Source organism: Phalacrocorax aristotelis, chromosome 7 (assembly GCF_949628215.1).
Source record: "Phalacrocorax aristotelis chromosome 7, bGulAri2.1, whole genome shotgun sequence".
In the NCBI taxonomy this organism is placed as follows: Eukaryota; Metazoa; Chordata; class Aves; order Suliformes; family Phalacrocoracidae; genus Phalacrocorax; species Phalacrocorax aristotelis.
In genome coordinates, this window is record NC_134282.1 from 46,083,652 (window position 1) to 46,107,431 (window position 23,780).

A 23,780-nucleotide genomic window follows, 5' to 3' on the forward strand; every position below is an offset into this window, starting at 1 on the left:
CAGAAAGTTATTTATTCCCTCTTTTAAAATAAGACCCATGTGCTTCACAGATTGTGGGTAAGCCATTTTTGCAAGCACAAGATACTTCATTTATTACCAGGTCTAGCTACCCATAGCTATCTGACAGAGAAAGCTCCTTCTGCTGCATAGCGTTTATGTGCTAAATGTTGCACTTTATCTACTAATTGCCAGCCATAGCTTTTAAAGAGCATTCAGAATTTTAAAGGATGTAGCCAGCTTTGATTAAAAATTTACCATTTTAAATAAAGCCATGCAATCTCATTTATTTCACAATGCTTGAAAGCAGCAGCAAGTCACCAAGTGAAGTTTCAACTGCAGATCAGTACCATCTGGAGAGGAATTAGTTCTACTTTAGTGCAATGTTACATTTGGTGATAAGCAGCGCTGGCTGAAGTTACCACGGTACTACATAAACCACTCAGCCTTTAAGTTACATGGATGACCAGGGTGGTTGAATGGTCAGATCAGAGTCGGTGCCTCAACAAGACAGGCAGTCTTAATTAAAACAAAGTTATGAGCATCCTCACAAGACCAGAAACGACCAACTCCTCCTACTCCAAAATGGGGATCACTTACAAGCCTACAGATACGCCAAGGAGCACGCGGAAGGCAGTTGTGGTGGTGCTCAATGCTGAAGCCTATGGATTTCAAGCCTCAGAAGGATGGACATTGCAGTGGACAAACTGTCTCAGGAACCATTCTCTCGCCTACCTTCAAGGAAGTCTGTGCAGTGCTGCCTGTCAGACACTGGATCACATGCCACAGCTGTATTTGCTAGAACCAGAATCACACGTGTGGATCCTCAGCCTAGTCACCGGCTACATCTGTTTTACCTGCGGGTCTGCCCCCAGCTTAAGTACATTGTCATAAGTGACTCCAACTCCTGCACACAAGTGACACACTGCACAGGAAGCACAGAACTCCCTGCGCAAAATGTATGAGCACACAAAGTAGCAAGCTTCTGGAAATTCCAGTCTTTCTGATAGTTATAGCTGAACAGGTGAATAAACCTCAGAGGTTAGCTGGTATTGGGATGTGGATGGTCTCTGTGGATAAATACGCTGTAAAGTAAAGGAACCACCAATAGAAGGTCCCCATTAAAAGAAGGCAAAAGAAACCCAAATTACAGATGCCAGTGACAGCCACAGGGGCTTCAATTTTTAAAATTTTATTTAATCAAAGTTAAGACGTGGATAAACATAAATACAGCACAGATACTTCAGATCATTCTTCATATTTGTGTACAGACAGACTGATGGATGTAATCCCAATGAAACCTGCAGTCAGTGAAGTGCATACAGCCTTCCCCCCACACACACAAAAACAAAAACCAATTAAAAAAACAAAACAAACCAAAAAACACGCAATCTCAGCACACACTCTCATTACAAATGATTCATACATAAATAGGTAGAGGGTGCAAACAAGCTAATATGCGAACATGTATAACCTCTCGTTAATGGGAGAAAAAATAAACCAGAAGCAGCCATAATGATTAAAATACATTCAGTTACTGATAACTAGTTGTGCCATACAAGGCATTATCAAAAAAAGGAAATTGTGCTGCAGAGAAAAGCTATATACAACAAGAAAATAAACTGCAAAGTTAACGCATGCATGTTTTATCCTGGAAAAGCACAGCCCTCCAATATTTTCTCCACGTTTGTTATAAAAGCCCTCTGCACTCAACTAAAATTAAAATGATCTTAAAGGATAATACTTGTAAAGTTTACTTAAGTCTTCAGCCACAGAAAACTGCAATGAAAATACATGTTCAGTCATTTTCAAAACAAAAAAACAAAACCAAAAGAATCTATTCATCTGATGACATGCATGATTAAAAGGTCTAGGCAAGATACACTGCTCTACATTCCTGATGACTAAGGAAAAAAGCTCAAGTCAATTTAATCTGCAGATGGTCAGAGGATTTTGTATTCCAGCAGAAGCAGCAGTTCAGATCTTCTGGATCTTTTCCCCAACAACTACAGGATTCTCTTTTCTGATTTTCTCAGCAGCATCGGCTTTGTAATTGTAAGAGCAACTGTGTACATCTGAATAACGGTGCATACCACAGTAAACGTTTCCACACCGACACTCAAACCCTGTGGACAGAAATAGTAGCTTAGACCTTTCAACAGTCTTAATTATACTGGTTTGTTTTAAATCCTGAGTATGTTCACTCACTAGCAATAAATCTCAGTCACCACTGTCAATCAGCCAAAGAGCCTCTGCTGCAGAAAGCACAAGAATCACAAATAATATATTTTTAAGCTATTACAGTAAGATTTGATTTGACCATTCCTTCCTACCACACGATACACAAGCACAGAACACATTCTTAGAGACCTGCTTTTTCTTTGTTTACGAATCTTCACCCTGCAGAATTCAAGTTTTCTTAGGCCCTTTCACTGAACCTCTGCAAAGCTGCTTAGTGAACAGCAGCAAACTATCATCCAATTCCTCAGCTAAGCAGACTTTCAAAGGGAAGTATTTGGAATTATGAATTTCACTTAAAGACAGGAGGCTGAAAAACAAAATACACACATGACTAAATGTAGTAACAGCCAAGCTGAAAGCACCTTTGGCTGAGTTTTATTTCAAATCAACAACATCGAGATGACCATGCCCCATTTTCCCCTTGAGAGAAGAACCTTTCAAAGGTCCAAAGCCTATACAAGTCTAAGAAAAGTGAAATCAGATTTTCTTACCAGTAAGTCCAACCTTCTTCCTGCACATGAAACAACGATTCTTTTTCTGTTTTGGTTTGTCAAGTGACTTGTCTTGTTCTTCAGGTGTAGGCTCTGCGTTCTCTGACACTGAAGCTAACATTAAAAAAGTTAATAAGAACAATGGAAAAAACGTCTGTCTCTCTCCCCTTCCTCTGTATAAGTTGTATGGTAATCTAAAGCCCATGTTGTAAATTTAGGTTCTGGGGTTAGCCATTTTGCTGCAGCTTCCATACCTGAAGCGTAATGGAGTCTCAGTACTGGTACTGTAACTCCCTCCTTCTGAAATCACTGAATGCTCATACAAAGTTCACGGTACAAAAACACCATAAAGAAACAGAATAATTAAGAATTCAGAAAAGATTCAGTGCTGTCAGATCTGGGAAGAGAATCCAACATCAAGTGTTTCCCCACCAGTGTTACTAGTCGGGTTCCTAAAATCTGCTTGAAAGAAGCATTGTATTTATTAGGATCAGTTGAGCAAAACACTCCCTTTCAAATACTGAATCAACATTATTTTTGCTGAAGGCTGCAGTACTGAGGCCACACAAAACGCAGTGTTTCAGAACAATCTCTACCACTGTGACACTGCTGCTCTTGCACTCGTGGAAAAAGCCTACATGAGGGGCTAGTCTCTACCTGGGGTGAGACACCATTAGCTCAAGATACACAGACTTGCAGGGAGGAAGTCCACTATCCTGAAACCCAGAAGGAAGCAGGCAACCATCACCTTTCAAAGACACTTCTGCTAAGACAACTTCCAACCTACTTTAATATTCTTTCACATGTGAAAGAGGTTACAGGTTGTGTGGGAGAATATAAACAAGTAATGATAGTATTTGCCTGACCCAGGCAAAAATAGAAATTGGCTGGTTCTCCTCAAGTATTTGCACATTCCTTACATTACAAAACAGAAATAGAAACTAAAACCCCCAACTTCATTTCAAGAAGGGCTAAGAGCCAATCTCTGCCTACTGGGCATTGCTAGATCACAGCAGGACAAATCTCCAGTGAGCAAGGTACACAGAAGCTAGGAGTATTTTCAGCAAAGAGGCAAAGAACGAAAAGCCAGCTCCAGCTGGGAGGAGTGTCAATGGAAGCAGAGCTAGAACCAGTGCTGTAAAGAAGGGAATACAACAGCAGGCCCAGACATTCATCAGGAAAAAAGCTGCAGGCATCTCTGTGCAGCTGGACTTTTGTTAGGTGGAGACTGCCAGATGCAGTTCTGTGCTAGTTCTATGCCAGCCGACTGCTACTCTACATGACAATTCTGGTGGGGTTTCTTCCTGTGCTGCTATTCTGATTTTTTTTTTTTTTTAAAAAGGAAAGGGCACTTTTCACTTTTGCAATGTATCAAAACATTGTAGTTTGTTTCAACATCAATGGCCAAAGTACCTGACCGGCAGCAAAGACTTTGCCTGAGTGGACAGTATATTCCAAAGGTTAGACTGTTATATGTGGTTTATTAAATCCTTTTAAAAAATCACAATCTCTGTTACAAACAGAGCTTTTCTTTGTCCTGAAATTTAAAAGAATTGGCAGTTTTCAAAAAAAAAATTTCAATGGCTTTAAAGGGCTGCTAAAGAGCACATTTCTGAGTTGACAGATAATATCCAAAGGTTTGCAAGATAAGAGTCAAAAGCAATAAGGATTAAAAGATACGAGGTAAGTATCAGAAGAGGTAAGACGTACTCAGATGAACTCTTGTGGTGTTTATTAATTCATTAAGAAAGCTTCATGCCATGAATTAGCATTTAGCAGCTAAGACTGCCAAGTTTGCATTTCGTGTTGTAGCAAAATCCAGTTACCTCAATGTAAGTTTTATTAAAAGCCTCTAACTATTAGCCAAATTTAGGAAAAACTGGCCCTGTTCCCTGCATAACATGGCTCTCTAATACATACATACTTACATTTTCTTTATGCGTATAGCTCTCACATTAGAAAAGTTTAAAAATATTTAAGGGCTGCTGCTCACTGAAGAATTGAGTGGGAAGATTTTTCTACTGCTGCCACAAGTCACTTTGTATCTACTGTAGTAACCATACATTTTAGATCTCAATTGGCTTTTACATAGAAGCCACAGATTTTACTCAAAATCCATCATTATGATCATGACTATCCCAACCACTAAGGCACCTTTAGATGATAAACTGCCAGCATTAGTACTCCGTCTATAAGCTGGCTGTGATGAAGGCAACAGAAAAAGACACACAGGTAAAATGCTATACCACCCAGCTTGGAGCTCACAGGAAACTCGCTGCAGCCACTCCCAGCTGCTGTACTTTGTCTGGATTCCAGGATGCTGCTGCCTGCTTCCCTTGAACCGATTCCCTCCCTTCCCCCAGCCCCAGCTCTGCCTTTAGCTGGAGAGCAGAAGCACTGGCAGCACCGCTACAAGCTGCCAACTAACCAAAAAGGAACGAAGCATGAAGGCACTCTCATTCTTCTGGAGCCAACAAGTTGGGCTGGCCACTAGAAGTTCCCTGTTGCACAGAGCATGTTCTTAGCTGATTAAAAAAAAAGCAGAGTCTGGATTTCCTCTTAAAGGCAGAAGCTTTTGCTACTGCTTTGCTTGTGCCAACCCTGCTTGAACTTCAGTGTCCTCTGACTGACCATGAACATAGCACCCGTGACACAAAGCACGCTCCAGTCCTTGCATCCCTGAAGGCACAACACAGAACTCTGTGCATTCGCTGAAAGACTCCCAACCCCTCTTCTGTTCTCTCTCCCTGCTCTGGACCTTTTATCTTTAATCACCCCTGTATTACCAGGCAGAGCTTCTCAAAGAGAAAGGTTCCTCCTTCCCACAGGAAGAGTATTAACAGCTACATTTACCTCTTCAGTGCACCTGACCAGACCTAGGAAGAAGAATACTCACTCCCTCAGAGGAATGAAATGTGAAGTTAATCCTAAGCAGAAGATCCCTACTTCCTAACATAACACTAAGCTGAAGTAATCAGCCTAAAATACACTGTTTCAGTATTAGGAGGCAGCAAATCAAGTAAATTAAAACAAAAGCACACTTACCTATAGAACCTAGTTTTAAATCTTTCTTGTGAACGTTTCCTCTCTCCCTGGAGCATTCATCCAGTAATCAGGGTATCCTACATTAATTTCTACACTTGTATCATAATTACACTCTAACTCTGAGCCGCTGGTACAGTCACAAAAGTCTTGAGCATCCATCAAATTCCTTCCCAGTTCTGCCTACTGAGCCAGCCCTGGTAAGGTCCACTGAAGTTGATGCCATCAGTTCAGCAGCACTCACCTTCAGTCCAGGTTATCTCCATGTAAAATTCTGTAGCAACTAATTGTTTTAATATCAATTGTTTTTAACTGAGTCAGTAACGACTGACTTTTTAAACTGTTTTACCTCTACAAAAATCCTAGATGAGTACAAAACCAGGTGACTTCATTGAAAAGAACAGCCATGTACCTTTTTAGCTGGTCAGTTTGCTAAACCTTAGTATTAATACTAACCACACCGTATTACACGACTGATTGCATTTTGCAATGCTAATATATAGACTTCTTAAATTTAGCAATGAGTTTGAAAATCAGAGCAGCTGTTTCGGTTCTCCGAATTTTTCGGCCTCAAAGAGGCTAAAAGCTCACCCATTAATACGATTTATACTTCTAGCCCTATGTTCTTGAGTTGTAAGAGCTCTGTAACATATGTGGTGGAGTGCTCCTGCCTTCCATGACGACTTTCATTTACCTTTAAAAACCTCCCTGAAATATAAAGCATGAATCCTATCCGGGACAGATTTAAACTCATTAATCCTAAAGAAGTGAAGTACCTCTTCGCCTGCTTGCAGGCTTGCCAGGAGGCAGCCTCATTGATCCCCCGGCTAACAAATAAGGAATCTTGACTGGCTAATCCTAACAGACCCGTAATGTTGACCAAAAGCTACAACAGCCCATGAGACAATCTAAATTGAATTGGAGACACACTCAAAGTAGAAGAAAGCTGCTACAGAAACTGGATTGTAGCTTATGTGTTTACTTTTAGGTCATCATTAATGATATGTTCATGTTATTTAAGAACATTAAACTTGGGGCGGGGGGGAAGGGATTATCTACCAGCCACCACCTATAGTGGCTGGGCTTTTTGCAATATCAGTACCTACAAGCATCACGACAGTCCTTAAATGTAAACTCTAGATTAGCATAGTCTATATTTTCCCTCTATTTCTTTTGCAACACATAAATCCAATGAAGACAAACAAATCTGAACTGCTCTTTGGGATTTTTATCCCTCTATAGTTTTAGCTTGTCTGCAAACATCAAGGACTGTGTCCACTCAGCTCAAGACCCATTTATCTGTCTGCTTTTAAAAAATAATAATAGTAATCTAAGAAAGCCTAATTATTCATGCAATCTTTCATTTATTGTTACTGTAGCCTAGTAAATTTTGTTAAACAGCAAGTTAAGGGGACCTCAACTTCACACAACTGCAATAGACTAACTTACCATACAAGTAGCATAGCACCACTTGCTCCAAACAGACATTCCAATGAAGCAAGATTTGTTCAGAGTAAATACTGAAAAAATCATCGAAGTAGACATAATTTCTTTTTTCCTCCCTTATACCAACAGAAGTAGCATTATAAGCTCTTCAGTCTGGGACCAACTCCCACAGCTCTGTGACTTTTTTCTTTTTTAAATGCTACAAAGTCAGAAATATTAAACAACTTTGATTCACACATTTCTAGTACATTCTTGTCAACAGCCTAAAATTCAAATTCTGAATGACGTGGGGAAAAAAAACAACCAAAACAAAAAACTTTAAGACACACAATTGTGACAAAACAATGAAATCCACTTAGCATCCATTATAAGCTACTGTCTTTAGAAAGTTACACTTTCAAAGCAAAATACTTCAAAACTGGAAACACTACTGCTCCTATGATTTTCAGTTAAGGGGTAGCACAGAAGGAACTCTTCAGAAAATGAGGCTGACCCTGCCAGTGAGTTATAAATAGGGACTGTAATTTAGAATTGCAATTACATGGTGGTGGTGTTCTTAGTTTAGAAGTCACTATGGTACAGAGACAGAGGACACAGCTGAGTACCCTAAACACCTGATATAGGTTGATCAGGTGATTCTGTGATCCTTGAAATGCATACTGTAAAATGCAAATACACCCCTGAAATCAAAGAAACCTATCGTATCTTATAGGGAGAATTAGCTTTACAGGCAGAGAATTAGAAGGACCATAAATTTATCCAAATGGGTAAGAGACAGTCATCTGAAAACTTGCTGGGAAAAGTCTTTTCACAGGCTCAAGTCACCTTACAGTGCAAGCATCAAAGATTATTTTAAAATAAAGCACTCCCCCACCTCCCAGTGAAAAGGCAGTAGATGCTGCAAACAGAGTTTCAACTTACAGCTAAGCCAAGCAAGTAAGATACATATGTGAACAGAGACACTAATTCAGGCACTGGATGGAAGATGAAGAATTGTAAGACTAACAGGAAGAAAAAACCAGACAGGGTAGTAGGAAGATCAGCTTACAGAACTTGCCTTTATATTCTCTGATATATGCCACATCCATATCAGCGTAAACCTGCAGTGCAACATTCATGTGCGCGACTGAGGTGTTCTGCTTCTGAGGTTCCCAGAAAGGGAGCTGGGTTACAGCTGGCATCCAGCACAACCCCAGGTTCCCCATACCGCAGAACGGGGATGAAAGTAGAGCCATATGTATATTACTCAAAGGTGTATCACCTAAAAATCTAGCTTGCAAACCTGCCTCTGCTGTGCAAATAATTAGAACTTAAGAAGCACAAGCCTTTTCAGCACTTGCTCTTCTCTCAAGCTGGGTAAGGCCAGACATGACTGACTGGTATTAAGAGCATGCCTTATGCGCACTGCCAAAACTGAGACAAGAGCTCTCAGCTCCAGAAAACAAACTAAATAGTGGGTATTAGAACACATGTCTAGAATCTATCTTTAAGAGTAAACATGTTTCTAATAGTTGAATCTCAAAGGCTAGGACAAAACGGCGTTATCATTAAAACCTTTTCTGAGTTTTACAGCTACTGTTTGTGTGACCAGGAGGTGGCCTTACTCAGTGCAGTAGCTGAATAAAAACTTCTATTCCACCCTACGAAACAGTAGAGCTCAGGTTTATAAAAGTATCTGGAAAAGCAGAACTTTCATACCAGAGGTACAATGGAAAAAAATTGTATTTAGCATCTTTAAGTGGAATTACATATCATATCTGTGGAAAACCTAAACTCCTGTGTTTAGTCTAGTCTACAGAAACATAACTCTACCCACTAAAGCCTTAGCTGTGTCAGCAGAAGTGAAGGCAGAATACTTACTGAACTTACCTTTAAATACCTTTTATAATGTCTACGGATTACAAGTCTGAGCAAATTTTGTTTACTATCTGGCATTTTTGCATTTTCCTAGGAAATACTATTTAAAACTCTTTAGTTTTAAGCTCTGCCAGCCTGCATATAAAAAGAAAAAATATTCAAAGCAAAAAAAACCTTTACATTGTACCAGCAATACGGATTTTTAGGCCAATATAGTTAAAATCACCACCCACTCACTAAGCCAGTTTACTTCATGCAACCAGAGTCTGTGGTTTGGTAATTTTCTATTTGATAAAGCAAATTTCAGTGGGCCAAAATATTAAACCACTGCAGTTCATAGGTGAAAGGTTCTTTTATAGGTGTTTCATGTTTATACAAGATACTAACACTGTTCTTATAATAGCTGTGTCATAACACTCTGTCAAATATACTCAAACTTCTGTGATATTTGCTGCAAACAACTACTCCAAGAAGTAACAGATACCCAAAACTCTACTTACATGTAATAGCTGTGGTATTAAGACAGAACAGTAGATTGATTTATGATGTGCATTTCCAACCCCAGTTAACACACTTGTTACAGCAGATACTGAAATTGCCAGTTCAGCATAAGAGTTTTCATTTTAAGACTTGCCTTTTAAGAAAATAAAATTTATCCTTATTTTGCCTTCTGATTTCACAGAATATTCAAGTTTGAGAATAAGCCAGGAGTATGTTAAGAACAGTATTATCATCCATGAGCTCCATCTCTGAAAACTAGGCACCAACCTTGCAAATCTTCTGTCTCAGGTACTGTTTTGTCCACAGCTGTACTATCCGGTTGGGATGATGCTACAGATTCTGTTAAAAGTGACTGACTTGACACAGGGCTGGGAAGCAAAAGAAAAAAGTTATTTTTATGAGGCATGTCCATGTGCTACAGAGCATTCCTGAAACAAATACATTACAGTACATCTCGACGAAAGAGCATGCCTAAACTTTTCACTCTGAAGTTGTTTCCGTAACCATTTAAAAAATGCCACAGTGTCTAAGAATACTGGACAATCTCAACTGATAATGCAGATATGTTTAACTTTTTTAGTATTGGATGCAATAAACCAGTTCAACTATAAAAAGCAAAAAAATACTTTGGGGTAGTTTGGCATACCATCCTTCCATACAGAAACAATGCAACATTCAATATGCAAGGATTTTTATAACATAAGTCAGCAAGATAATTGTAGAGGAGCTACTTTTGGTGTTTAGTGATACGAACAAGAAAATTGCAGCATGTCAATGTTTCCAGTAATAAAGCATCTGCAGCTGTACACAGAACCCCTTAGATTTGTGCAGTGTAAAGCGGTGCTGGTCAAGCTTCCTAACCCTGTCTGCCATACTGCTAAAGTCACATAAATGGCTGAAGGCTCACAGATAAATACCCTGGACAGTTATGGGAGAGAGATTTGATACTAGCAGCCACTTGCAGCCAAACTGCTCATCCAGCAGCTCTATTAATGAACAAGATAGAGCTGAACTCCCAAGCAAGAGGTAGTACTACCCCATTTGCCTAATTTGTTTCTCCCTTTCCACTTAGGAATTCACTCTGACTCTGAGAAATTGGATTATCCATCAGCCCATGAACCAGCAAAGCCCATGAACCAGTAGCCCATGACACAACCAGGGCACTGGAATCACGATTTTAATTGCCAAGAATGGCGTGTAGGTCTTGAACTGCCGGTTTGGTCACCTACAGAAGGGCACTGTCAATGTAATAGATGTTTCCTCAGAGTATAACTCTGAGGTACTACCAGACACTGAAGTTGAATCCCTGCTTTTGTTCGGGGGGGGGGGGGGGGGGGGGGGGGGCGCGGAAGACACTGATTTTTTGACATACAAGTCTAAAAGCAACCATCCACTCATTTCTCCTGCAACCAGTAAGCTAACTTGTAATGAGGTTTCTTTATAATACCATGAAAGAGAAGAAAAGTTGTGTGAGAAGACAAACCCAAGACACTAACTGGTTCACCTCTGTGCATTAGCCTGGATAATTTCTTGTTTCATTTTTGGTTTTTGCTTTGTTACATGTACCAGAAGAGCTGTATCAAGGTACAATATCTATTTTCTACCCCAATTAGAAATCCCAGAATGGAAAGACCAAATATAGCATCAAGCATGACACCCAGCTCTCAGTTCATATGCAGGATCCAAGCATAAGATAACACCTCCTATAAAAAGCTAAGGGCAGAAAACACAGTCTGAACAGAATCAGCCAGCAATAACTGATGAAACCACCCTCGGCCTGTGTTTTACCAAATTCTGATTTTTAAAGGGAAGTTAGAGTGAACATTACTGCAAGTTAGCTTCCACAGTATCACACACTAACATTTTTCACTCAAAAAATTTCCCCAAGCACTTAAGTTGCTGTTGGTTGTGTCATTCTAAACTGAAATGCAGCCACTAAACATAAACAAATATTTAGCTTTTACAAATGGAGAGCACTTAGTAAGTCTGAGTGATTTACAAGAGGACATTATGTCTCCTTGAATAATGCAGTTGGAAATTACTTGTTTAATAAAAGAAAATCAGTTCAGTAGCACAACTTGTACTAAGATCCAGATACCTTCCCCTGTTCTAGTACGCTCCACATCTTGTAAAGGAACTAGTTTTTTAACACATTGTCATACATTTATTTATGAGAGCTCTAGTAAACAGCTTTCTGCCATTTTACAAAATCCCCAAATGTCTAAGATGGAAAAAGCTCTCCTTTGGTAAATGTACAACTAACTGCACGTTGTGGAGTCATAACAAGCCAGACAAATCTCTGTAGAACAGAATGAAGCTGGCAATGCTCCTATTTGAGGCTAAATTCTGAAGAGGAATTTGCATTTGAATGTAAGATGTAGCTAACAGATCAGTCGCTATTTACTGTGAGACCCCATGCTTTAAAGTTAGCAGTTAAATCTTACACCTTTTCCTAATCCAGGCCCTAGCATTTCACTATGCAGTATCAGTACACTTCATTTAACCATATTGATACAGAAAAACACAGAACAACAGACAAACAGCTTACCTTGGCTGCATAGATGGAGTCGATGTAGAATCTAGAGTTGACTGAGTTTCCTGGGCACTGCCTTCTGTGCATGGAACCGGTAAGGACTCAGTTATACTACTGACAGAAGTTGCTGGAAGGAAGACACTAATGTAAGTTGTGTTACAGTACTTCCTGGTATTACAGAAGTTATACAATGCAATCATTCTTCGACCCCCTCGACACCAGCCAGGAAAGTAACTGAATCTCAGAATACATCATAATGAAACATAATTTTACAAAAAGTAATTATGTTTGGCCATATTTTGATCACATTCCTCCAGTCTCAGGCCCCCAGAAGTTACACAGCACAAGATTTTGGAGCTGGAGCTTTAAAACAGTTACTGTTTTCTGCTAACTAAAGCATCTACAGACAGCTTACTCAGCATAAACTGCAGTATTCTGACATAAGCTTGGATTTTGTTTAAGAAACCTAGTTGGATCTGTGAGAAACAGTAATGTAACATCCTAATGCCAACTTAGGATCCATTTTGAAGTTTTAGAACCCAGATCCCCAGATTTTAAAGGAAATCTTGTTTTTAAAAGTCAAGTTTAATATTAAACTCAAGGAGGGAAGTCTTCAAGAGTGCACCATGAGAATCCTTCCTGTCCGTATTCAGCCAAGCCAGAAGAGACATCTTTGAAGCTCCAGGGAAGCACTCCCTAACCCTCCTTCCCCCAGCAGAACATACTGAAGTTGAAAACATTGGGATGAACAGAGCAGAGAAAGGGTTCGTCTTTCTGAATGCACTACCATTAATTTAAAGAGGGAAGAGCCCTCTAGCTTTTTCTAGAGAGCGTATGTAGGAGGACAGCACTCAATTTCAATGGGAAATCTGCTTCATAGGAAAGACCATAGTATATGGGACACTGCGCCAAAAAGAACAAAAAAGTATCTCTGAAGTTAGGAAAAACTATTCTTTAAAAGTGTCTACAGGTTAATCCTTCAGCATTAGGCTGCAGAAATTAAATACCTGCATCTTAAATGCTTTTCACAAACATTCCCCAAGGTAAATGTCACCTCTGTTGTCACTAATTTCAAGAAAAATACGTTGGTATAGTATTTTTTTCTACATTTTTACATCTTCAAATTGGAAACAGATTAATACAAGAGGTATTAGCAAGAGTCTGCTCCTGAGCAGATTAATCATAGCATGTTTATATTATGAGCCTTTCATCCAAGCTCATTCCATAAGGTAAGACACTTAAATAAAATGGTTTGGACTAATGCTTCTATACTTTTAGTATTTGGACATGATCAGGGAGAAAGTTGCTGTCTACTGCATTATTTTGAGTTGTTCAAACAGATGATGTTAGCATTACTTACCAGGAGGGCTAATTCTACCATTACTGTTCTGCCTCTGAAGATGTTCTTTGTAGCACACTGAACACATGCCATTTGTACGAGGATTCCCATAAAATCCGCAACCAGTGGAACAAAGCATAGGCACTTGGCTACGGTTAGTTTCTTGAGCCATTTTCACTTCTTCTATAATCCTGAAATTGATACATACAATCCAGTATTTAGAGGCTTGAGAAAACCCCTTTTTTACAGCTGACACTTGAAAATCTGGAGTTTCCTATAGCTCAGAAAAAGATCTAGAAAAGGTGCCTTGTGGGTAACTCAATGCCCTTTCCTAAGAGGTCTATGAACTCTGCCCAATAATACAAGAAGTCATATGTATAGTTTGTGTGACCCATACATGCAGACCCTTCTAGCCCCACCATTTTATGGTCAATATATAGCCCACAAGGAAAAGTAATTTTAGAAAATATTGGAAACATTACTGCTTCTAGCAGTAAGGTAAAGGGAGGCAGGGGAGGTGGACACCTATGCTGAACTTTTGTTGAGGCTTGAACACCTGATACTGTGAATGAGAACTATAAAATCAAAGACAAGCAGGGTAACACATGCTTACTTACTACATAATAATTATAATTAACAATAGTCACATGAATTCTCAGGTTACTGTTTAGTCACAGCATCATTAGTGAAGGACAACACAACTACTTACCACAAAACCTGTATTATGATTTTCCACAAGCAAAAAGAAAATTGCCCTTTCAGTCTAATATATTAGAGTAGGTACACACATGCCTCCTGTATCAACTGTGTGAAAATATACTAAAAATGAGGAATGACAAATATCAAGGCAACTCAAAGCAACACTGTGTCATGTTTCATAAACACTGCAATTTGTATTTTTTTATCCCTGGCTTGCAGAGATCTGTAAACCTTCTTAAAACAAGAAAATTACAACAAATGACCATTTTCAACAGTGTTCTAAGCCTCCTAACTATTCTCACATGGTCTAACTTGTTAATTGGTTATTGACATCTGTCACTTGGTGAGATAAAATTAATTTTCCATTTTTTGCCCCCCTCCATATTCTTCCCCTTTTTTGTATCTGTTTTGAAATAAAAACCCCAAACCCTTCTCATTCAGAAACTAAGTACTTAAGGTATCAATTATTTTATTCAAGATCAACTTAGGTCTACCATCTTATACTTCCTGATTAAAAATTAGGCTGAAGCATGGATAATTTTAATTATTGCTTATCTTTGGTTTCACTTGCAAGATTACTGGAGAAAAAAAATAGCAATCCTTCCAGTAACAGCAGTATATATTTCAAAAAGCAAAGAAAATAAAACCCAGAGAGGAAGGGGTTTCAAGATACTTCACCAATTGCCAATTTATAAACCTAGATTAAACTGCAGGAAGAACTACACCAGGGTAAAAAAAGATTTCCTTTTACATAAGATGTAATTGAAGCCAAATAGATATAAGTTTCCCATTATTTTGTTTTTAGGCAAATATCCTCATCTCCTCTCACACCCACATCCACTGCATTTTGTTTTTATTTCCCCAAAGCTTATGAAGTTGATAGCTTTGCTTTTGAGGTAACAGCAACACAGAAACGACAGTCAAGTCTTCTGTTCACAGCAATAAGGTACCCTAGTCTAAGGATGAAAAAGTATTTAAGATTAAGACAAGGAAGATGTACAGGCAGGAAGACAAAAACATATCTTCTATAGTATCTTATTCAGCTTCAACTGCAATTAATCTTATTTCAGCTGTTTCACTGCACTCCCCCACCCCAATATAGAAGCATTCACTTTTAACATACAAAGCCCCTATTGACCTCAAACGACAGCTAAATTTGATTTTGCTGAAGTACTGTACTTGTAGCTGAAAGAGCACTTTCATTGCTGCCTTTCTCCAGACAGCCCTTTAGAATGAAGCTGCAAGTCACACACGTGGGAATTCAATTCTTACGCTGGGCCCAACATTCAGGAGAGCGTAAAACACCACGAGTTTTCTGTGTTTTAGTAACTCAAACCAGCTTAAAGATGAAACCTTACGCAAGTCACTCTTGGCGTAGAATGTTTAAGATTGAAAGACCAATTAAAAAACACTTCGGACAGAGTATTTCAAGGGCTAATAGAGATTCAATGTCACAAGTATTAAACCTTTTCATTTTAGACGGGTGCACATTAAAAGAACGCTACCACGCTAACTTTCAAAATTTACTGTGATTGCCTTTCTGTTCCACAGTCACCTTCAAGCAGCACATAGGAACTCAATAACAGCACCAGTTACTGGTAACTTTCTTACTCCCCAACACAACCATTGCTGAAGGGACCAGGTAGTAATGCAATCAGAATATAACAATTTCTAACATGGACATAAATAAGTCTGCTCCAATTCAATAAACAAATTGTGAAAGGTGCAAAGATGCCCAGAAGAAAAACAAGAAAAGCTGGACTGAGTTCCAGCTAAGCCAGTTCCCAAGTTCATTAACCAGTGGATCCTGTCACCAGCCAAAGCACAAGCCACTGGCAGGAAGCTCCAGAACACTTAAATCTCCAAGGGGAAGTGCCAGGGATTCTTCTGAAGAGTTTTAATAAAAGCCACAGGAAGCTGAAGATCCTTCGTTGGTTGCTAATACTTGGGGAATAAAATGAAGAAGAGATAGGATCAAATTGATGTGATGTTACGAAGTCAAATGAGAAAGAAGTTGAACCAATACAATAACTTGTCGAATTTGGAAAGGGGTGACTCATACAGTCCCCACAGGGATCTCTCCAGTGCTCAGCTGGATGGTCACCAACCCAATGAGTTCCCTGAACCACCAGGAAAAAAAAAAAAAAAAGAGGCCATCACCACCATAGAAAGTTTTCTGACAGTTCAGTGAGCTCAATCCGTCCAGACACACAAAAAAAAGAAAAGAACAACACACAGGAAACTCTGGAAGTGCTGCGAGGGACAACACACATTTTAGCAGCCTATAAGCTGCTGAGATGGTTGAACTGATCTATATCTGAACCCGAAAGCCAGAGAATGCCGAACCAGTACAATAAGCTTTTGCTCCCCCTCCCGTGCTGTTCCCTCCCTCTCAGCGCCCACATGCACCAAAACCAACCAAGGAAGTGATCAAACTTAGTAAACCAACCACTCCATCTTTTATCAATTAGTTTTAATATAGACCAGTTTCTGAGCTTATGTTTGTCACATGTGCTGTTTAGGCATGAGAGAGCATCTAGCTGAAGACATACGTGGAACCACTTGTGTCAGCAGTGGAACAGGCTTAAAGCATCAGGAGAATTACTAGCCAAAAACAGGCATTGAAAGTGTAAGGAGATAGAGATCCAAGTGCTGGCTGTTCCTGCCACTGCTTTCAGACATGCCTCTCCTGTACACATCCACTGCTGCACGAGGGCAAAGGCCAAGATGACACAGTGCTGTGCCTCAGGGACTTTTCTTCCTCACCTCTCCGGCAGGAGTCAAACAGCCACAAGGAGAGCAGCCGGACTCTGTCCCCATCTCAGTGAACATGAACAGCAAGAGATCACTGAATGGATGGTTGGGGGGGAAGACCTCCCCTCACCCCAGTTCTTGGCTCAGTTCCAGATGATTTTTGTTTTAAAACTGTCCATAATTCCTCATGCAGGATGATCCATAGTATTGCCATGCCCAACCATCACCGAAGCCAGCAATGGGGGGCTGTCACTGAAACTGCAGCCTTGGAAAGTGCTGTGAACAGGACAAGCCTGCTCCCACAGCCCTGGCCCCTGCTGCACACCCCCACCCCTTCCTCGAGTCAGATCAGTTCATCCATCTGACAGAACAAACAGGAATATTTATGCTGGTGGATTGGAGAGCTTGCTGATCTGACAGAAGATCAACTCTAGAGAACTAACGTATAGTGCAAAGGAAATGACAAGGCTAAGAAGAGGATGACCCTTTTTAGGGGTGCCTAACCCTTGCTAAGCATCAACCCTACTGTGAAATACATCCCAAGTGCATACCCTCTCCATAGTTTCAAAACTGGTCTCCTAGCTTTGCTTCAGTACAAAACTTGAAGCAACTTCAGCTATGAAGTGACAGCAAGGTCTTGGGATCAACATGGCCACACAAATGTCCCACAAAACAAACATGGAGCTTGTAAAGCTGTTGGAAATACCTCTGGCCTCTGCTTATTCCACCCAAGCTGTGCTTGCACAACATTCATAGGGTCATCCTGTTACTCTGAATGCAGAATTGATTAAACTTAAAGAAAAAAGCAACCAAACTCTTTATATTTTAAGCATGCTCCCCGCTTTGCTTTACAGTATAGTTGTATAACCAGTTGTACGAGCACTAGTGAGAGGGAAGCATACTAGAGGGAAGGGCAAGAGCCTTAAACAACCCCCCTCAACACAACCGCAGAACATCCACTTCGTTGAAGATCATGGAACAAACAGCCTCTTTCTGCATTAGCTAAAAATTGCTAAGCTTAAACCTAAATTACCTCTGATAATTTTCTTCTCAAAAATATTTATTGCCACTAGAAGCATGGTAGCACACAGCTCTGCAGCCTAAGCTGCCTTTTTCCTACAAATTTGGTGCTTAAAGTCTACCTGTTCCTGTTACTCCTGTCATACACAGACTTCATGCATCTATAAGGCCTGCTTACTGATGCTGCTATGGGTCCTACCATTCCACCCTCACAAGGGCACATCCTCAGAGAGCAAATTACTCTCTGTACCAAGCAAAAACTACAATAAATCATACAAAGGATATTCCCGATTATAAAATGTATAGAGCTGAAGCTGTAGAAACACTAAAGCAGAGTAAATCTTTTGGACATCAGGTTCTCTGGGAAAAGAGCCATCTCTTCCAACACTCTGCAAAGCAAGTAACAAATTACTTGTTTATATACACCTTTCTCACCTTGAAATTGGTCTTTTTTATTCCCCTCTTTCTTCTCTTAATTAAAATGTTTATATACTACTAGTTTCAAATAACGGATACCCCAAGCTTTATAGGCTTTCAATGTTAATCAGGGAGCAGCATTTAGCAGGATTAAACACACAAGGTTTCGGAATAATCTTTTTTTTCCCCTGCTCTCAACAAGCAAAAACCCTACACAGAAGCCAGACTTCTCTTTATCTGTCTTACCCAAAGAAAAAGGTCTCTTGAATTCTAGTTGTCCTCATACATCAAGTTGTGGTAGGTAAAAAAAGCAGATAGTCACATCCACTACCCCAGCTGAAGTAGAGTCCTGTGTTCTGCAAACACTCCTACAATTCCTGACTGTTATGGGAAGGATCCCTCCCAAATGCTACTGCTGAAGCATGAGAGACCACCCAAACAGCATTCTGCTTCAGCTGCAGTACCAAACCATACTGACCAGCTTTGAAAATGCTTCTCAAAGAAAAAGCAGAGCATTTACTGTAAGCTAGTCTCTTCACTGTCAAAGTTCAACGCACTGACAGATTTCAGCTGACGCTCACCTCAATGGATGAATCTAATTTTTACCAAGTGATTAAAATATTCCCTCCTTTATCATAACCACCTTTATAATGAAGCAGTTCAGCACTTATTTAAGTAGCACCAGTAGTACTTTCCCTTTGTGCTAACAAAGCAAGGAAGAAACTGCAAAAGTGGTAATTTGTGTTGCTTAAAGCTTCATCCCAGGCACAAATAAAAGCAAGATATTAAGTTGTGTAGACACAAATACATTTAATTTTAGAGCATGTACGGGTACAGCTATCCAATACCACCTGTATCACCATATGAAAAGGCAAGTTGGTACAAAAGACAATAAATAGGGAATGCATTCCTCTACAGGCTTATCAAAACAAATGGCAAATTAAGGCCTAAGAGCAGAGCTCTGTTGAAACTTGCTGCAGACGTTACCAAAGCACTGCCTGTGTTCGGGGGTACCACTTCATAGCAGAATCTGCAGACACAGCTGCTCAGGTGTCCTGCTGGAAGCAGGACACGACTCAGGGTATAAAGCAGTAGACTCACAAATTAATAGCAAGTTACAGAATGGGCCTGTTTTCTTTTTACTCTGTTGCTCTCTCCCAAAAGGCCCCAATTTACATTCACTGAGCAGTCATTTGTAGCTTCTTTAAGGCATTACCATGTCCCAGCAACTTGCTAAGGAGCCAAGAACTAGCAGATTTGAATAGGGGCCTCAGTCATTGCAGTTCAGCCCAGCTTGCTGGTTGCAGTCAGACATGTCATTTCATCTACAGCTCACCCGGCTAAAACACTACAGCTGGTTCAGATTTGCCAGCAAAGCTACATGTGTAGTTACACTCTGACCCAGTTTCATTAGAATGCTTTGAGTTAAAAAAGTGAATATGGTTAAGGACCAACTATGCAAGTAGATCTGTAAGGGCAGTGACCTCTTTGTTCCTGTAGCAGCAGAACACCCAGCTGCTGCATTTTTCAAACCACAGGAGTTATCCAACTTCCTCAGCACCAAGAGAATCCATGCATTTATAGCTTTCAATTCATTCCAGTAGGCCTCCAGTTGTCTTCCTGCTCACTACTGAATCCAGTTTTAAAATGCAATTTGAACTACTGGAGTACAATTTATGTAATAACTTAATATCGAAAACAAAATATCCAACCTAGTGACCAAAAGACTTACGTAAGATGTTCTCTCAACTCACCTGACAAGTCATCCAATATCTACTTATGTTTTAGTCTATTCTTGTTGAACAGCTCTTTATACTCGTTTCACTTGTAGACTTATTTTAGGCTAAAACAAGGACTTACATTAGACACTGGTAGCAGAAACTTTACAAAAAGACAGAGTTACAGAAGTCTTCATTTCTAATTCTAAGAAGTCAGCACCTTTAAATCCTTCAGTACAAGAATTAAAATATAAATAAAATTTGGATCCTTAAGAAATCTACATTCCCCGTAGAGTGTAAATGCTGGATTTAAGATGGCAGAAAGACTGTGAAAGAATCAAACTGGTAGAAGGAAGAGCCGCACATGAGAGAAAGTGCAATCTCAGAAGTAGCAGATGGAAAGAAAAAGAGAGTTCAAGGCCTTAGGAAGGGACATTAGCAACTTTCATAACTAATCTGAGCCAGAATATCATACTACCAATGTTACATCATTATACAACCCAGGAGCACTTGGTATAGACAAAGCCTCTAGTGTTAAAGCGTTATATTGCTAACTACAGCTGTCTGCTCTTGCACTCAAGGTTACACGAGGAACAAGAAAACATTTCACTGCAACCTCTTCACTTCTACTAGGCAAGAACAAAGACACAGATTCTCTACTGGTATCAAGAAGATCACTGATAATAAGGATTCAGCTTTCTATACTTGTCTGCATATACTATTAATAGATGTTACTTTGAAACTGTAATTACTACTTGTGGCCACGCTCAACCTTTGCAAAGTATGGATTACTAGAAGCAAAGATTAACTGCTGTAAAACAGGGTACCTCAGAAACTCTCATTCTCCTCGTGCAAATACATCTAATTACTTGCAGTGGCCACAAAGTCTACAAACAAAACCCAGAAGCATAAGCAAGTCTTTCTTATTTCATTTCCAAACCTTTTAGTATAGTCACCGTACCAAATAAAGGGGCAGTTCCATGAAGTTCACTACTCTGCTTGTTACTTTTTTTAGGATTAAGCTTCAGCAATGTAACAGGTACATTCTGTTGACTAGTAGGAGGAATCACATTTTGTTTACATGGGATTTCAAAGAGGCAGAGTACAGACAAAAGGAGTTTCATGAAAGTGTTGGAATTCCAGAAAGCTGCCACACTGAGCTACTGGCTTTCACTATGTGATGGTGGGGTTTTTGCAGAAATGACTACTACTTTATGCTGGAGCATCTGGTAACCGCTGCAGCACCTAAAAGACTAAATGCAGCACTCTGAAATACATGATAAATAGGAGGAAAATTCTTGAAGGCTTTATACAATTTGAGCCTGAAGCAGCAAAATACAACTCAAGATGCCTAAGATTATTATTGTTAGTACATTTAAGTATGTGCATTTGGATGACTTTGTTGTTCAGGACTAACACTGCAGCGCCACTAGTTTAGACCCTTGTACATGACAGTATCCAAACTTCGTAAAATTCAAAGAAACATCATTTCTTCTCTGACTCAGAAAACTTAATAGCCTCTTATTTACTTCTTATTCCCCAGCAGCACAATACATTTGCAAGCAACCCCAGTTAATCTTAGAAACTCCAGCCCAGAGACTTACGGAGGCATTTTCAGAAAGAGCACCACTAACATTCCAAGTTTGTCTCTTCAGTGATGACTATCAGAAAATCTAAGCTAACAAAGCTGCCTTTCTGGAGAGGTCAACCTGAATGCAAGTGAAAAAAACAAAACAAAACCCACACACAGCACAAAATCCACTTACTGGGTTCAAGAGAAAAAACAGCAAGTAACCCTTGGAGCTAGACTCACTTGTTTATAGCGAGACACAACAGGGACCTTCAATAAAGATAACTAGTTAAACATTAAAGCACTGAGAGCACCACAGTAACTACAGTTGTTCGTACAAAGTTGAGACAACGTCTGAGTGAATTACAAACCAAGAAAAGTGACCATGAGAAAAGAGCATGTCACATGTTTCAGAAAGCTATTTTTATACTGGTATCTCTGGGAGAGTCATGGTGAGAGAAGCCCAAGAGGCGTATCTGAGGAATGCAGAGAGGACGCTGGCCAGCTGCCTCACTGGTCGTGCTGTTCTACCCAAAGGACTGTATGTCCATACAGAAGCCAGAGGAGAGACTAAAGCATTTGTCCTCCCAAAATGTGAGGTTGTACTTACTCAGTTTAGCCTACCCAGATCACCCAAGATTTAAGGCTAGAGGGAGACAGGCTCAGCAGGTCCGTTTTTGGAAGATGGCTGTCTATTACAAGGCTACCACAGAAACCTTACATGAAGTTATACTTGTGATAGAACATGCAACTACTAATAAAAGAGCATACTTTTAGGAGTGCTTGCTCTGGCGTCTCTGCTCAAAAGGCATAAAGATTCAGAAGTTACACCCATTAGAAAAATCAAACCATCTCAGTAATTGCTTGCCAGCAGTCTGCTACATCAACTCACACAAACCACAGTTTCCATCATGTGTAGCTGAACCAGTGTGGAGCTGCACTAGCTGCAGATATTGCTTGAGGAGACCTTTTCTCTAGAATTTGTGCTATCTCATAGCTGTACTTTAGCATTAAGGTGCTTCAGCCAAAGACTGCAGGAATCCTCAGGCTGCTCTCCATATTTCTACACAGCCATATAGATCTAGAGTTTATTTGGAATCCATCAGATTACAGAAATGCCTTCTTTTAAAATTTTTATTAAAAACTCAGAAAGCTTGCCTGAAACAGACAAGACAAGGCTACATTCTGCTTTCTTTGGCATCATATATTGTAGTTGGCCATTTCAGAAACCAGAGGTTGTATACAATTAGAATCAGGAGATTCTAAAATTCTCTACATTCTCTTAAGATACCAGACCAAAGTTCAAGGGATGCAGAAGGGCAACTCCATGAACTTGTCTTTGATGCTGTAATTAAAACAGGTTTGGCTTTACAAAGTGATGAAAAATAATCTGCAAGAAGGATTCAATCACTTACAAGATTACCCATATAATTACTGAAAGAATAGATATAGATAGAGTAATCTCTTCTTTTGAGCTTCAGTGAATAAGTAATCTTCTCTCAATACAGCATAAGTTTCACTTATTTTAAGCATATCAAACCCAGAAGAGATAAAAGCTACTTTAACACAAGTTCCCAAAATAGACAGCTTCTTGTTAACAAAGCACCTGTTGCTGAGAACTGACAGTAAGCACAAAGCACATTATAATTTGTTTTTGTAAACAGCACTATGTAGAATTTTAATTAGCTTGTAATGCTATAGTTCTACACGGGCCTAATGCTAAGGGAGATCCTGCTCTAATATCAGGGTTCCTAACTGTTAATAAAACTTATCATCATCATTTCTGGCTAGGGCATCTTGAATTCAACTCAACTTCCAAGAACATTGTGATTATCATGCATGCTGTGTTGCTCTATTTAGAATTATGCACTATGTCTAATTTAAGTGTTCAAAATTACACAATACCCTTGCTGTGGTTTGATGGGAAACTCAACCTAAAGCTAAAGCCTGACCAAACGAAAAGGGTATTTAAGGACAAGTTTTCGACAGAAGAGGTATAAGTATGATGTTCCCTGTGGCAAAGTTGCATTCCTCATCTTTTGCAATGCACTTAAATTTAGCCAAGGGACTCAAAGGTGCTGCTTTGTTTTAACCCTAATGCTATTCTAAGGGGGTTTGTTGGGTTTGATTCTTTTTTTCCCCCTTATTTATTACT

The 23,780-nt window shown here is 39.6% G+C and overlaps 1 protein-coding gene across 8 annotated transcripts in view; it reads right to left on the bottom strand.

The window, feature by feature from the left end:
• Window positions 1-1,173: 1,173 nt before the first annotated feature.
• ZFAND6 (zinc finger AN1-type containing 6) overlaps window positions 1,174-23,780 on the bottom strand; it is a 38,002-nt gene continuing 15,395 nt past the window's right edge. For all 8 annotated transcript variants that reach the window (XM_075100550.1, XM_075100547.1, XM_075100546.1 and 5 more), the window contains 5 exons: window positions 13,469-13,638; window positions 12,124-12,235; window positions 9,843-9,943; window positions 2,730-2,843; window positions 1,174-2,123 (listed from right to left, as the gene is read on the bottom strand). In XM_075100550.1, coding sequence (XP_074956651.1) covers window positions 1,975-2,123; window positions 2,730-2,843; window positions 9,843-9,943; window positions 12,124-12,235; window positions 13,469-13,619 — 627 coding nt within the window. In that variant the 5' untranslated portion in view covers window positions 13,620-13,638 and the 3' untranslated portion in view covers window positions 1,174-1,974. The remainder of the gene's footprint in view (window positions 2,124-2,729; window positions 2,844-9,842; window positions 9,944-12,123; window positions 12,236-13,468; window positions 13,639-23,780) is intronic.